The 13,529-nt window shown below is 54.9% G+C and overlaps 1 protein-coding gene across 6 annotated transcripts in view; it reads left to right on the top strand.

The window, feature by feature from the left end:
- Window positions 1-13,529, top strand: part of TEAD4 (TEA domain transcription factor 4) — a 66,609-nt gene that overhangs the window by 37,186 nt on the left and 15,894 nt on the right. For 4 of the 6 annotated variants that reach the window (XM_027595157.2, XM_027595160.2, XM_027595158.2 and 1 more), the window contains 7 exons: window positions 970-1,034; window positions 1,480-1,542; window positions 5,256-5,384; window positions 6,432-6,475; window positions 7,005-7,060; window positions 9,499-9,638; window positions 10,745-10,918. In XM_027595157.2, coding sequence (XP_027450958.1) covers window positions 970-1,034; window positions 1,480-1,542; window positions 5,256-5,384; window positions 6,432-6,475; window positions 7,005-7,060; window positions 9,499-9,638; window positions 10,745-10,918 — 671 coding nt within the window. Of the gene's footprint in view, window positions 1-773; window positions 878-969; window positions 1,035-1,479; window positions 1,543-5,255; window positions 5,385-6,431; window positions 6,476-7,004; window positions 7,061-9,498; window positions 9,639-10,744; window positions 10,919-13,529 lie in introns of all 6 variants that reach the window. The other 2 variants (XM_027595163.2, XM_027595159.2) reach the window with 2 other exon arrangements.

The raw sequence follows: 13,529 nt of genomic DNA, 5'->3' as shown, positions 1-13,529 counted from the left end.
CAGAGCTGGCCCAGGGGCGTGATAGCTCCCCCTGAAGCCCCCTTGCCCTCCCTCTCCCCAGCCCAATGCCCTTCTTTATAGTCTAATCCTACCCAGTGGTCAAGGTCCAGTGGAAGGCTCACCTGACCACCCAGCCTGAGCTGACCCCTGTGCGCTGAGCACACTGTGTGCTCCCTGTCCATGGCCCGCACTGGGGTTATGGCGTGGACACACGTCTCTCCTCAGCTAGGTGGTGGTTTCTTTGAAAACAGAACCTCCTTTCATAATTGCATTTACAATGGTAGAGGTCGTGGGTGGCTCCTTACAGTTTTCCAGGACCCCTCAGACACAGCCTCAGCCTCTAGGGGACTGGGCCCATGGCGCACAGACGGTGTTACCTGTTGACTGGTCTGGTCAGAGCCATGCAGCTGCAGGTGTGGTCTGCCCAGGTTTTCTTTATGAGTTCAGGGCCTCGGGCCTCCTCCCTGGGGATGCTCAGTGTCTCAGCACTTTTGTCTCCCGTCAGGAGACAAGGCAAGACATCTCGTAAGGTCCTGCTCATTTATGGAGGTGGTGGAAGCTGTGGGCAGTGGCAGGGGGCAGTGTGCATGGGGGAGCATCAAGGCCCAGGCACTGCCCTGCAACCTCCCAAGTGTGCAGAAGGCCCCAGGAGGAGGCAGGGCAGATTGGCAGCTGTCAGGCTGCTGTGGAGTTGGGGGAGGAGGTGGCCAGTGTGGGAGAAGGGAGCTCCCCGAGTTTGTATGGTACCTGCAGCCCTGTCACCTTGCTCTCAGGTTACCACTCCCCCAGCAAGGCCTCAGCTTCCTCTTGCTGCTGGGAGATTCCTGGGATCCATGGAGGACACCTGCAGAATCCTCACCCCAAGTCCCCACTCAAGGTGGGCAGAGGATGAGGGAAGGGATCCCCAGATCCTCCTGTGTTTCTGCCTTTTGTCCTTCTCCTGCTGAGAGGCTGTTGGTGTCTCTGTAGGTCGGAATGAGCTGATTGCCCGCTACATCAAGCTCCGGACAGGGAAGACGCGCACCAGGAAGCAGGTGGGCCCTGGGAGATGAGCGTGGGTCCCAGGGGCAGGTACCCCAGTCCCAGTCTGCTCCCGTGGTGGGCCAGGCCCTCTGCAGGATGGAGGGTGGGTTCTCGGTGGGGCTGGTTCAGAGGGGTTATCTCTTTTTGGTGTGCCACAGACCATTCAGTTTCCCTGCAGTCCCTGCTGCCATCAGCTGGGAGGGAGTCCTTCCCCTCCCCTCTCCAGGACACCAGAAGAACAGAGAGTGAAGGACTGGCGTTGTACTTTGATTTATTGCCAGACTCTGGATTAGCTGGATGTGGCAGGACTGAAGGCCCATCATTGACCGCCCCTTTCATTCACTCATTCACTCAGATGTGGTTTGAGGATGGTGGAGGGCTGAGGGTCGAGGAGCCAGCAGGGGGAGCACAGGGCTCCTGGGAGGTAGGGACAGGAGCCTTCTCTTCCTGCTACAGGTCTCCAGCCACATCCAGGTGCTGGCTCGTCGCAAAGCCCGCGAGATCCAGGCCAAGCTAAAGGTAAGGCAAACCAGCAGCAGTGGGAGGGAGGACCTGGGGCAACAGGTGGGGCCAGCTTCCTAGAAGTTAGGGCTCTTTTTCCAGTAGGAAAAGTATTCCCTTTGGGTTCAGGGGCTGGCTGTTCATGTGCAGAGCTAGCATGCTTCCTGGGATTCAGCCTGTAACTACTCCTTGTCTGTACACGGAATGACAGTTGATGTCAGAGGTGTGTGTGTGTGTGTGTGTGTGTGTGTGTGTGTGTGTGTGTGTGTGTGTGTGTGTGTGTGTGTGTGTGTGTGTGTGTGTGTGTGTGTGTGTGTGTGTGTGTGTGTGTGTGTGTGTGTGTGTGTGTGTGTGTGTGTTTATGACCACCAGGTTCTACAGCATCCCGAGGTCACAGCAGGATTGCCCTCCACACCCTATTCCTTGAGGACCTCCTGGAGGCCCCTCCTTGCCATCCACTGAGCCTGTGGGGTGGTCAGGCTTGGGAGGCACTGCTGTGGGGGTGGGGTGGATGGTACTGTAGGAGCTGGTGGAATTCCTTCCTACGCTCTGCTCTCTGAGATGGGCAGTTCTCTCCCCTTCCCAGATCAGTCCCACCTCACAGGGCCACCCCCCAATGGGGGGCAGTCTGTTTCCCACAGGACTCAGGCCTCCTGGACACTAGAGTCAGGGGACCCTTTTGGTGAATACCAGGTGGGAATGAGCTCTGCATCATAGAGGTGTTCATCGCAGAGCTTGCCCAGCTACTTGGCAGGAAGAGCTGACATTTGGGGTCTCAAACTGAGGCCAGCAGTTAACACACTTTGTTTAAGCAGTGGAGGCCCCTTTTGTTTTTTCCCCAAACAAAATACCACACCCATATGTTGTCAAAGGAGCTACCCTGGTCAAAGCTAGGTTGGTGCAGAATAGACCAGAGACTCCCTGCTCCTGTTTACCTCTCATGCTCCATGGCTCTTGAACCCCAGAGTAGCTTAGAACCCAGTTAAAAACCTCTGCACTAGATGAGCTTGAAGGTCCCATGTGGCTCTGGTTGTCCATGATCCTGACACTGGAGGCTCCGAATGAGTGGTGGGAACTCCCAGGAAGCCACGCCCCACTGCCCACTCAGCCCAGCTGTCCCCCGCCCTCACAGCTGCAGCCCAGCACCTCGATCCTTTGTCCCCTGGACAGGTGGCTGGGCCTCAGCTGTCACTCCCTCCCTCTCAGGCTGGGCACATGTACTCCTGGAGACCCCTGGGGCCTGGAGTCCAGCTTGCTCCCTACTTCCCTCTCTGGTCTGCCTCTGACTCACTGGGACCCTGGCAGGGAGCCAGAATGGAGAAGACACTTTCCAGTGTTCTATTTACAGCCATTGAGGGAAACTTTTAATTCCCTTGGGGACTGTATGGCCCACATTTACTTCAAGGAATTGCTACCTTTGTCCATAGGCTCTAACTTAGAGGCTGGGGAGAGCTCTCATAGACCACTAGACAGACATTGAGGGGAGCCATGAGCCCCTTAAATAATATGCAGATCTTTATGTGTGTGCATTTTCTCGGGGAGAGTGGTCTGAGGATTTTGTCGTATTCTCAGAGGGGTCTGGGACCCAACATAATTTGTCTCCCTGGTGGACAGACTTCTCCTAGGTAGAAATCCTCCAGGATTCGGGATTTGGTCTAGCTGGCTCTCCCCTTGGGCCATGTGAGCGTGAGGAGTCACTGGCTCTCCTTGAGCTCTATTCGGTTTAAAATGTGAAATGACAGGGTGAAGCAAGGTGGTGTCTGAGGTCCTCTCCAGCCCCAAATTCAGTGACTCCCTGGCCTTGTAACCTGGTCATTTATGTCACTCCCCATTAGGTCCTTCCCACTTCCCCCTGATTCCTGTTCTACCCTGGGTGAGGACGTTTCTTGAGCCCCGGTCATTTGTTGAGATCAGCTCTCTGGGAAAGGCCGTAAGTTGCAGACATTGAGCGGATGGAGCTCTCTAGCCTCATGGTGCAGTTGTTAACCACAGAGGTCCGCAGGCTTTCTGAGGGTATGGCCTGCTGCATCACACATGTCCTCCTGGAGGGAGAGGCCGGGGCCGGCCGGCCTGGGCACATTTGGCTTTTCCCTCCTGAACTGTGCGCGTGTCCTTGGCAAGAGGCCACCTTATGCTGAGAGCTCCCTCTTTCGTTATCAGAGAGCCTCTAAGAGCAAAGCCCAGGTTGGACCCAAAAGGACGGTGGTTTGAGGATGAGCCCTCCTCTCAGAATGGTCTGTGCCTTCTGTGCTGTGCGCACTCTTCCCTCCCCCTGCCTGCCCACCCCCCAGGCCTGCAGAGGACCAGAGGCCCAGTGCTGAGTTGACAGCCAACCTGGACCAAGCTCTCGGGCCAGCCATCACTACTGTCAGCGCCCTAAATTCTCTGAGCCTTTGTTTCTTCCTCTTAAAATGGGGATCCTACCAGTCTCGCCAGCCTCACGGGAGTGCTGTGATGTTCAGAATCAAAGTGAGGCTGTGTTCTTGACCTTCTGTGGGCCATCTTGTGCCACGTGAGTGCACATGGTCCTGGAGAGACCGAGTGGCAGGGCTTCTGGTTCTGGCTCCACAGTCGTGAGGTGCCAGGATGCTGGGGGACCACCTGGACCCCCAGAGCCTCATGCCCCCACGGTAGTGCTGCTTCACAGGGCTGTTGTGGGGGCTGGGAGAAACTGTCACGGGGAAGCGCCTGTGAGCTGCAAGGGCCTCCGTCAGTTCTTACACTTGTCTGGGGCTACCAACTTAATTACCAGATGATGACTAATTTATTTTTTCCATTTAAAAATACTCATCATAAAGACAGAATTCCTAATCTGAGCTCCTGAGCTGAAATAATCCAATCTTTTGGCCTCAATTAAGTTACACATAACTGAATAAAGCTTGCCATTCCAGTCTATAAATGTGGTCTTACTTTGTACAAAAACACAGTTCCCATTAGGCTTTTTGAAATACAGAAGTACTGAAATATGTGTCATCATTTTGAAGACCTGTGGGAGTGGGGCACTCAGGTTGGGGACCGCTGGCTTACACACATATACAGATTATTATTACTGTTCTCGCCAGTGTTGTAAGTGCTTACAGGTGCTTTCCTGAGTACTTGTTAGTTCAGAGCCTGTGCAGGGCGAACCCATTCTTTGGTGTCTTTGGGCCCATAGAGGGCAAGTAGCAGGTGTTGATACCTGCCATGTAAAAGGCAGGGGTGCCTTGGGCGTCCGCACTGCAAGGGGAGACCCATGAGGCAGGACTGAGACAGGCGGGGCCGCGGGAGACCATCCCAGGCCTCTAGACAGTCCATGTGAGCACGGAGGGCCCCTCCTGGCCATTCGAGGAGGGCTCTGACATGTTTATGTACCATCTACCTTGAGCCAGGTGCCGGGCCAGCCGCCAGTGGTGTGGAGGCGAGCAAGGACTAAAAGGCCTTCATTGAGACACAGTCTGGCAGATGGTTTCCCAGGACCCTTTATGGTCTAATAAAATAGCCTGGACAAGTATTTTACCCCTTCAACAGAGGAGGAAACTGATCAGAGGAACCAGTTGAACCGAGTGACCTGTGCTCAGTCACAAGCCAAGTTCTTAGCACTGCATGGGCATCAGCCTGGTCCCCCAGGGCCTTGTCCAGGCCTCTGGCCACTGGCGGTGGGACAGCTTCCCTGAGCACAAGCCCGGACCCCGCCTCGCCCGCACCTGCTATGGTGACCACTGCTGAGGCCCTCCCTTCCAATGTCTTCCCAGGACCAGGCAGCTAAGGACAAGGCCCTGCAGAGCATGGCTCCCATGTCGCCCGCCCAGGCCATCTCCGCCACAGCCTTCCACAGTAAAATGGCCCTCGCCCGGGGCCCAGGCCACCCAGCAGTCTCAGGGGTAAGTGGGGCTGCTTAGAGTCAGAGGCCACGCCAGCTCCTCCTCCTCTCTCCTCCCCCTCCTGAGGAGCCGGGGGCACTGGCCGGGCCCCATTTCTCTCTCAAGTCCTCCCAGGCCTGGAGAGCCGGGGGAAGGAGGGACCAAGGGCCGAGGGGCCATGCTGAGGCACAGCTCTGCCGGCACTGGCCCTGCCTCCGCGGGGGCCTTGCTAGTGACACAGCAGACCTTCCACAGGGGGCAGAGCCGCCCCCACTAGCTGACTGACTGAGTAGCTCTGCACTTGGCCCAGTTGAGAGACGAGGGGGCTGACATCCCGGGATGCGGGCTGAAGTCTGAGGCTTTGGGGCAGCGCCAGCGCACCCCTGAGCAGCCCTCCACCACTCGGCCCTCCCCCAGGCACCCAGCCCTGCTCGCCTTCCAGTCAGAGAGCTGGTGTTCAGGAACAGGCTCTTGTTCGGATTTTAAGTTTCTTGACCGTGGCCAGCTTAGTGACACTTTCACAACGGTCTGGAAAGGCTGTGTCCTCACAGGGTTGTCTTGGCTGTAGGGACTAAATGGGTCTTCATGATGCACCCACAGCACTGCCTTAGGCGCATGGGGAAGGGACAGTGACTGGCCCCATGTTCAGTGAGCCTCTCCAGCAGTTTTCAGAGTGTGTTCCAGAGACCACTAGTCCGTCAGGGTATTACCTAGATAATGACACAAAGTGATTCTGTGTAAGGAAGTTTGGGACACTTAGAACTAAATAGGTTTCTTAAATCTGGGACTGTCAGGCCTTCTGTGCTGCTACGCACTGTGGGCTTCTGAGGGAGGACTATCGCTGCCGTGATTCCAAACCCCGGAGAACCTTCTCAGCAGAGCAGGTCCAGAGACTAGAGCTCCTCGAAACACATTTAGTACTGGATAGTAGCGCTAACTCTCTCTCCTTACCACCCACGGGGTCCAGGCCCCCAGCCCTGCCTTCCAGCTGAGGCCCCTGCCTGGCCCCCCCACATCACGGCCCCCGTGCATGGGGCTGGGCTGACTCTGCGCTTTTTGCCTCCTCAGTTTTGGCAAGGAGCCTTGCCGGGCCAAGCCGGAACATCCCATGAGTGAGTATGGCCTGCTACCAAACTGAACTTGAGCCCATAAACTTGTGCTGTGGAGCCTGGCTCCCAGTCTGGGACAGGGCTGCAGCCTGGGGTCAGCCTTTCAGGAGGGGCTGGGGCTTTGGGGTTGAGCTCTCCTGCTCGCAGGCAACAGCTCAGTCTGCAGTGTGGACCCCCTGGGGTGGCATTTGCTGAAACGCCAGTCTGTCCATGGTGAAGCAGGGCCAGAGCTTGGGACCCCAAGAGAAGGGAGGCTAGGAAGCTGACCTCTGGCTGGCCAGGGCAGGAGGGAGGAGGGGAGGGAAGGAAGAGAGGGAGGAGTGGATTTTCCCAATAGACAACGCTGCTTCTCTGGGTCATCCATGAAACCTTACGGACTTGGCAAGGGAGGGAGCAGATGGCCAGAGCCCCCCAAGGCCACTGATGGCCAGACCACCAGGACCAGCCACACACACAGCATTGGACAGTGCTGGAGGCTCTTGGGCTGCCCCCTGCCCTAAGGCTTACACCTCCTTTCTCCTGTCTCCCACAGTGTGAAACCGTTCTCTCAGCAAACCTACGCTGTCCAGCCTTCGCTGCCTCTGCCAGGTGTGTTGGCAGTGCGCGGCTCCCTTGTGCCTCGCACGCCTGCAGCCCCTTCCCCCCCACCCCCCAGGGTCCCAGGCCCCCCGACAACTGGACATCTCATGGCCCTCTTAGTTGCGGCCCTGGCACGTGCTCAGACCAGACATCCCAGTCTCCTGGCTCTACCCCATTCCTTGCCCCTACCACGCACACCTCTGCGCTACACCAGGCCCCTCGTGCCGCTTGGGCTGCCTGACCTGCTTCCAGCTTGGGCTCAGGGCCTTCCTGGGTGCACGCAGTTCAAAGGGGAGTGCCTGTTCCAGCTGGCCACCCCCGTATGCTGCACGGGTGTTCGCAACAGCTTGGCTCTTGGAATGGCCCCCCTCTTGGGGACACTGTAATCCCCTCCTTCAAAATGGGAGGTCCAAGGAGAGCACAGCTTTCTGACCTAGAGCTGCTGGTTAGCAGAGGGAGCACTCCTGGGTGGAGGCGTGGAGCGTGGGTGTCCCTCCTCACTGCTCAGGGCACACTTGCTTCTTTCCCATAAGGCCCGTTACCGCCTTCCTCTCTGCAGGGCAGGGAGGATTCTCACCCGTAACCACCTTTTCTGGCCTGGGGAATGACTCTGCCGACCTTCTGCCTGGCTTGTCCTGCTCCGAGAGCAGCACGCTCCCCACCTGGGGTCCTGACTGCTGCTCTCTCCCAGCCCCGAGCAGTCCGTCCTGCTGTCTATCCCCTCCTCTCACTGGCCCCTGTCTTGGTTCAGGCCCTCCTACTCTGGCCTGCATGACTGCAGTAGCCTCCTGACCTGTCCCCCGTTTTACCTTGCCTCCCCTCTTCACCCTGCGATTCACCCCAGTGACCTTCATAAAGCATCCATCCCAACCTGTGGTTCCTAGGCTTAACATCTTTTCCTGGCCCCCTGGTGCCTTCTGGATACAATCTGAAGTCTGTAGTAGGACTTGCATGGCTCTCCTCGGTGACTCAGCCTCTCCCCTCTCCCTCCTTCCCTCCGTGCCCCCACTCACCCTGCCTCTGGGCTTCAGCTCAGGCTTCCCGTCCACCTGCAAGCTTCTCTTCCCTGCCCCTGCCCAGTTGAGGCGCCCTTAGCGCTCTGCGCCCCCATCTAGCACTTGACACTTTATTGCCAGTATCTGGGGTTGAGGGGGGCAGTGTCTATGAATGACTGGTCTGCGTCTTCCGTGTATCCAGTTGTGGCTGCACACCCTAACCCTTCCTCGGTGAGCAGTGCTTGAACAGATGAAGTGATTCAGCTGGGGCATTAAGCACGGCTCACGTGTCCAGCATGGCCCTCCGCCCACCCCTCTGTTTCTTCTCCGTCTCCTTCCTCGAGTGCTCCTGAGTTACCTGCCTTAGCACGCGGGCCTCCAGTCTCCTCCTGGCCTGGAAGGAAGGCCTCTGGAATTCTACCGCTCTGCTCTCTCACATCCCGTCAGGCACCAGGGCCCGGGATTTTGCTCCCTTCTTGTGCCTCCTCTGTCCCTTACTCTTCCCTCTGCTACACTGCTTTCAATCAATCCTTCATTTTTTCCCTGGGAAAACATCCCCAGGACCATTCTTCTGACGGCCTCCTTCCCTGCCTAGTCCTTCCTTCATATTGGGTAGGACCTTCCAGAAACGCAGGTCTGATCATTCCACTGCCCTGCTTAAAATCCTCTGTCACTCCCAAACGCTCAGGCTCAAATTCATGCTGCTTACTTAGCCTAGCCCCACCCTGGACCCCTCTCTTTACCTTTGTTTCCTGCCATGGCACAAACTCACCTGCTCGCCAGCTCCGCCGAAGACCTAGCTTCCAAACCCCCTGAGCTTCTCACAGCCCCTTCCCTTTGCCTCTGCCCTGTGCTCTGCTTTGAGTGTCCTTTCCCTGTCTTCATCTCCTGCCTCCTGCTTGTGCTTGCTGCTTCCTTCAAGCATTGCCTTCTTTGGAGAAACCTTCCCTGTCCACCCCCAAGTGCATACCTTGTCAATTCTTACCACGTTCCTTACTTCCTTTATTAGCAAACTTGTAGGGAAGGCCTGTTCTGAGCCAGGCACTGTTGTAGGGGCTGAAGAGACCGCAGTGAACAGATCAGGAACCTTCCTGTTCTCACGGGGCTTATGTCACTGTAGCAGTCGCTGTGCCTGGTTATCTGACTGGACCAGAAGCTCCTCGACAAGAACCTAGTGGTGCTGTTCAGGAAGCTCTCAGTCCCATTGGCATCCTGGCCCCCCATCCAGCTTCCACTTTCCCCTGACTACAGTTCTTTCCAGGGGCCCAAGGGGACTGGCTGGTACCAGGCCAAGTGCTCCTCTCCACCACCCCTGCTGAGAGGTCTACTTTGGGGAGGCAGGAGATCTAGCCAGCTCGGGGTCTCACTGCTGGGCCTGGGATCCTCGCAGAGACTGTCTGCAGGGAGGCCGTGTGTGGACCGCTCCCCATGTGCCTCTCCCGCTGTGTGCAGGGTTTGAGTCTCCTGCAGGACCCACCCCGTCGCCCTCAGCGCCCCCGGCACCCCCGTGGCAGGGCCGCAGTGTGGCCAGCTCCAAGCTCTGGATGTTGGAGTTCTCTGCCTTCCTGGAACAGCAGCAGGACCCTGATACGGTAGGTCCTGGCCTGGGCCTGGCCAGCTCGCTTACCCGCCCCCATTCCTGGAGGCTCCCGCTCCGGTGTGTTCAGCTCTTTCCCCACCTGCTTCTGGCTTCCCGCCCTGGCCTTCCGCCCCACTCCACTTTTGGGTTTCATTTAGATCTCTCTTCCTTCCCAGACTGGCCCTCCCTCCCCCTTTCCTTTCCTTTGTCCACCCCTCCCTCTTCTTTCCTCACTCTGCCTCCTCGCCTCCCCTCTTCCCCTGGCTCCCTCTCCTGGTTTCTTTGTCCATCCCAGTACTCTTGGCCTCTCCCTCTGCTGCTCCCTCCCTGACCTGGACTCTTCCCTCCCTGTGCTTTGCCCTATCCCCCAGCGCTCCCCCCTGCTCCATCCTTTCCCCCGTGGCTCTGAGGAGACTTCTGTGTCTGACCCACATCCTGGGGATGCCAGCAGAGAGCAGAGCCCCACCCCCACCCGGTCCCCTTCCTTGTCTGTGTCCTGGGGGACCAGCGTCACCTGGAAAGGTCAGAGGAGATGGAGCTGGAGGAGGCAGGGCGCATACGGCACTAGAACCCGGGGGACTTGACAGACCATTTCACTCTGATGTTTTCAAACTTGTTTTTTCAGCTGAGGAGCCATTAATCCAACTCTTACTCAGAAGCCCAGTGTGTACAACAAAGTAGACATTCTTTGGGTGTAGCCAGGTGCCTGTGAGGGGCACAGGCAGCCCAGCCCCCATCTGCGGGGTGGAGCACATCTGAAAACACCTTATGTAGGTCAGTGGTCTGACATCACAGATGAGATAAGAGAGGCCCGAAGGTAGAAAATGACTTGCATAATGATATTCAGTGACACAGCCAGGACTGAGAATGATCCCAATAACTGCAGTGATCCCAATAACCTGCTAGGTGCAGGCACAGCCCCAGAGGCTTTATGCGTGTTGACTTTGCTTTACATTGGATCCCTTTCCTGTCTCCATTTTACCAGTTGGGAAACTGAGGCCCAGAGCGGTGAAGTTACTTGCTCCAGGTCACACGGCTGTGCTCTGAGCTCTGGTCTGCTCTGTCTGCCCTGCTACCTTGCACCTGACTCTCAATCCAGCTGTTCTCTTCTCTCCACAGTACAACAAGCACCTGTTTGTGCACATCGGCCAGTCCAGCCCAAGCTACAGTGACCCCTACCTCGAAGCCGTGGACATCCGCCAGATCTATGACAAATTCCCAGAGAAAAAGGGGGGACTCAAGGAGCTCTTTGAACGGGGACCTTCCAATGCCTTTTTTCTTGTGAAATTCTGGGTAAGCCCTTTGATAAACTCTTCCTTCCAATCCCTGGTATACGCTGATGATAATGAGAAAAGAAGAGTGGGCATCAGGTGCCCTTTCCACGAGTAGAAACCCCGGGGAGGGCAGGGCTAGTGCAGAGGGCGGTGCAAGCACAAAACGGCCCCACACAGGCGGGAGGCTGAGACGAGGAGCCGGCCCGTGCTGCCTGAAAGCCGAGCTGGTGAGGAAGGCCCTTTTCTGAGAGGTGGTGATGGCAGCCGTGTCTGGGCAGGAAGTGCAGCCTCAAGGGGCCTATAGTACTGGAAAAAGACCTCAGGGGACACTGAAGGAGGGGTAGGCAAAGAGCCCACGTGGACTCTGAATGCCAAGTCCAGAATTCGCTTCAGGGCTTGAGTAGGGCAGCTGTTGGGTTGGGCAGGGCTTGTAGAAGTGGGCTCTAGGATTAAGATAGCTCACCCCAAGAGAAACACGCACCCAGCTTCCCAGACAGCTCAGCCCATAGGCTTAGCCTCTGCTGCCTTCCCTGCCTCACCCCTGGGTGGGTGCTATGTGAGGAGAGCTCCCTGCTTTTGAAACATCTTCTCTAAGACCAGTAGATGTAGGACCTGCTCTGGGGGCTTGCCTTCCAGGGGCCCAGTACACACAGAAAAGGGGTGCAGGGAAGAGAGTAGGACAAGTGCACCCTTAGCCAGCAGCGGGGAAGTGCAGCAAGGCCTTCTTGCGTGTTGGTTGGAGCCTCTGAACAATTTCAGAAGCATTTTATTTATAATTCCCGGTGGCTTCCGGGCCCCTAGCTAGGACCCTCCAGCCTGGCTGTCCGTCCTTATCATCAAACCTCCCATGAGCCTGGTGATCTCCAGAAGAGACAGTGCTGGAACTGAGACTTGGGGCTCCTGAGCTTTAAGGTGCTTGGTTTTTGGACTCTGTAGTCTTGCTGTGCGAGCAAAAGGGAGTCGGACTGGGCCTTTACGGATGGGCAGGATCTATCAGGCACAGTCCGGGAGGGGCTGCTACAGCCTGGGGGAAGAAGCATAAGGAAGTGGGCTCCAGAGGGGAAAGCCATAGGTACGGGTATGTGACAGGGAATAACGGAAAATAAACCTGGAACGGGGAGTCAGATCCTGAAGGTCCTCCTCATACAAAATCTTTGTTTTATCCTGGGATGAAAAATAGGTAATTTATTTTTAAATCAATGGATATTAAGTTATATTATTAATTAATACCAAGAGGCTTATAATGAGAAGCATCAGATTTTTGTCTCACTCCACCCCAGCCCCAATCCCAATCCCCAGAAGCAATCAATGTAAATTTCTGCTGTTTGTTCTGGGTCTTATCTCCTTAGTTCAAAGTCATACCCTTGTCTCGCTATACCTTGATATCACCACAGAGACATTATGTACTTGTTCTGGTACTATAGAAAAACCTTAGTGGTGTTATATCACTTTTCCCCTTGTCATCTCAATCCTATCATATCTAGTAACTTGTATAATTTAATAAAAGCAATAAAATGTTTGTTTTTTTGACCATGCAGATTGACCGCCAGAGAGCCAAGAATTATGCTTAGTATGTAATTATGTATTATAATTACATTTTATTTCTTGTACAACTTTTTTGTTTTTTCCTACAAGTAAATGGCTTTCTTACTAGCGTGTTTCTAAATAATCCTATTAAAATTTTATGTATTGTTCCATCATAACCATCATATAAATTTTTTTTAAGAAGTTTTTCCCCATGGGGCGCCTGGGTGGCTCAGTCGTTAAGCGTCTGCCTTCGGCTCAGGTCATGATCCCGGGGTCCTGGGATTGAGCCCCAAGTCAGGCTCCCTGCTCGGCAGGAAGCCTGCTTCTCCCTCTCCCACTCCCCCTGCTTGTGTTCCCTCTCTCTCTGTCTCTCTCCCTGTCAGATAAATAAAATCTTAAAAAAAAAAAAAGTTTTTCCCCAAATGCTCACACCCATCAAATCATTCATCAGTTCCCCCTTTCTCCTGGAGATTCTCCTCCCGCATGCCTCTGTTCTGCTCCAGTCTGAGGTTATTCTCGACCTGCTCTGTGGTTGTCATCTGGAGCCTGCTTTTACTTTTCTCCTGTATGGAAACTATGGTTTTCTAGATCTCATATTTCTCTCTCTCTGGGGTCCCTGCTTATTTTGCTGGAAAGCATTCTCTAGTACCTCCCAAAGGAAAAATGTGTGCTTCAAGTCTTTGCCTGTTGTTTTGTACTTGGTGATAGTTTGGGGATAGAATCTAAGTCACGAATCATTTTCCCAGCAATGATTTTCAAGAATCATTTTTCAGCACATTGCTCCATTGTCTTCAAACACGAGTAGTATGATTACATTCTAATTCTCTGTCCTTTGTTATGTCACTTGGGTTTTTGTTTTTTGTTTTGTTTTTGTTTATTTTCTCTGAAAATTTTGCATTTCCTTTCTATCCCTTAGGTTCTTAAGTTTCACACAGATGAGCTTTAGGATATGTGTGTTTTTACTTTCTGATTTTTTCATCCAGGCACTTTGAATTGTGAGATTAATATTTCTCAATTTGGGGAAATTTACTTATGTTATTTCTTTCCCTCTGTTGGCTCTGTGTTCTTATCCAAGAACCCCTATTAGTCTTATGTTGTATATC

This window comes from Zalophus californianus, chromosome 9, assembly GCF_009762305.2.
Source record: "Zalophus californianus isolate mZalCal1 chromosome 9, mZalCal1.pri.v2, whole genome shotgun sequence".
NCBI lineage: Eukaryota > Metazoa > Chordata > Mammalia > Carnivora > Otariidae > Zalophus > Zalophus californianus.
This window is presented reverse-complemented; position numbering and strand designations above follow the sequence as displayed.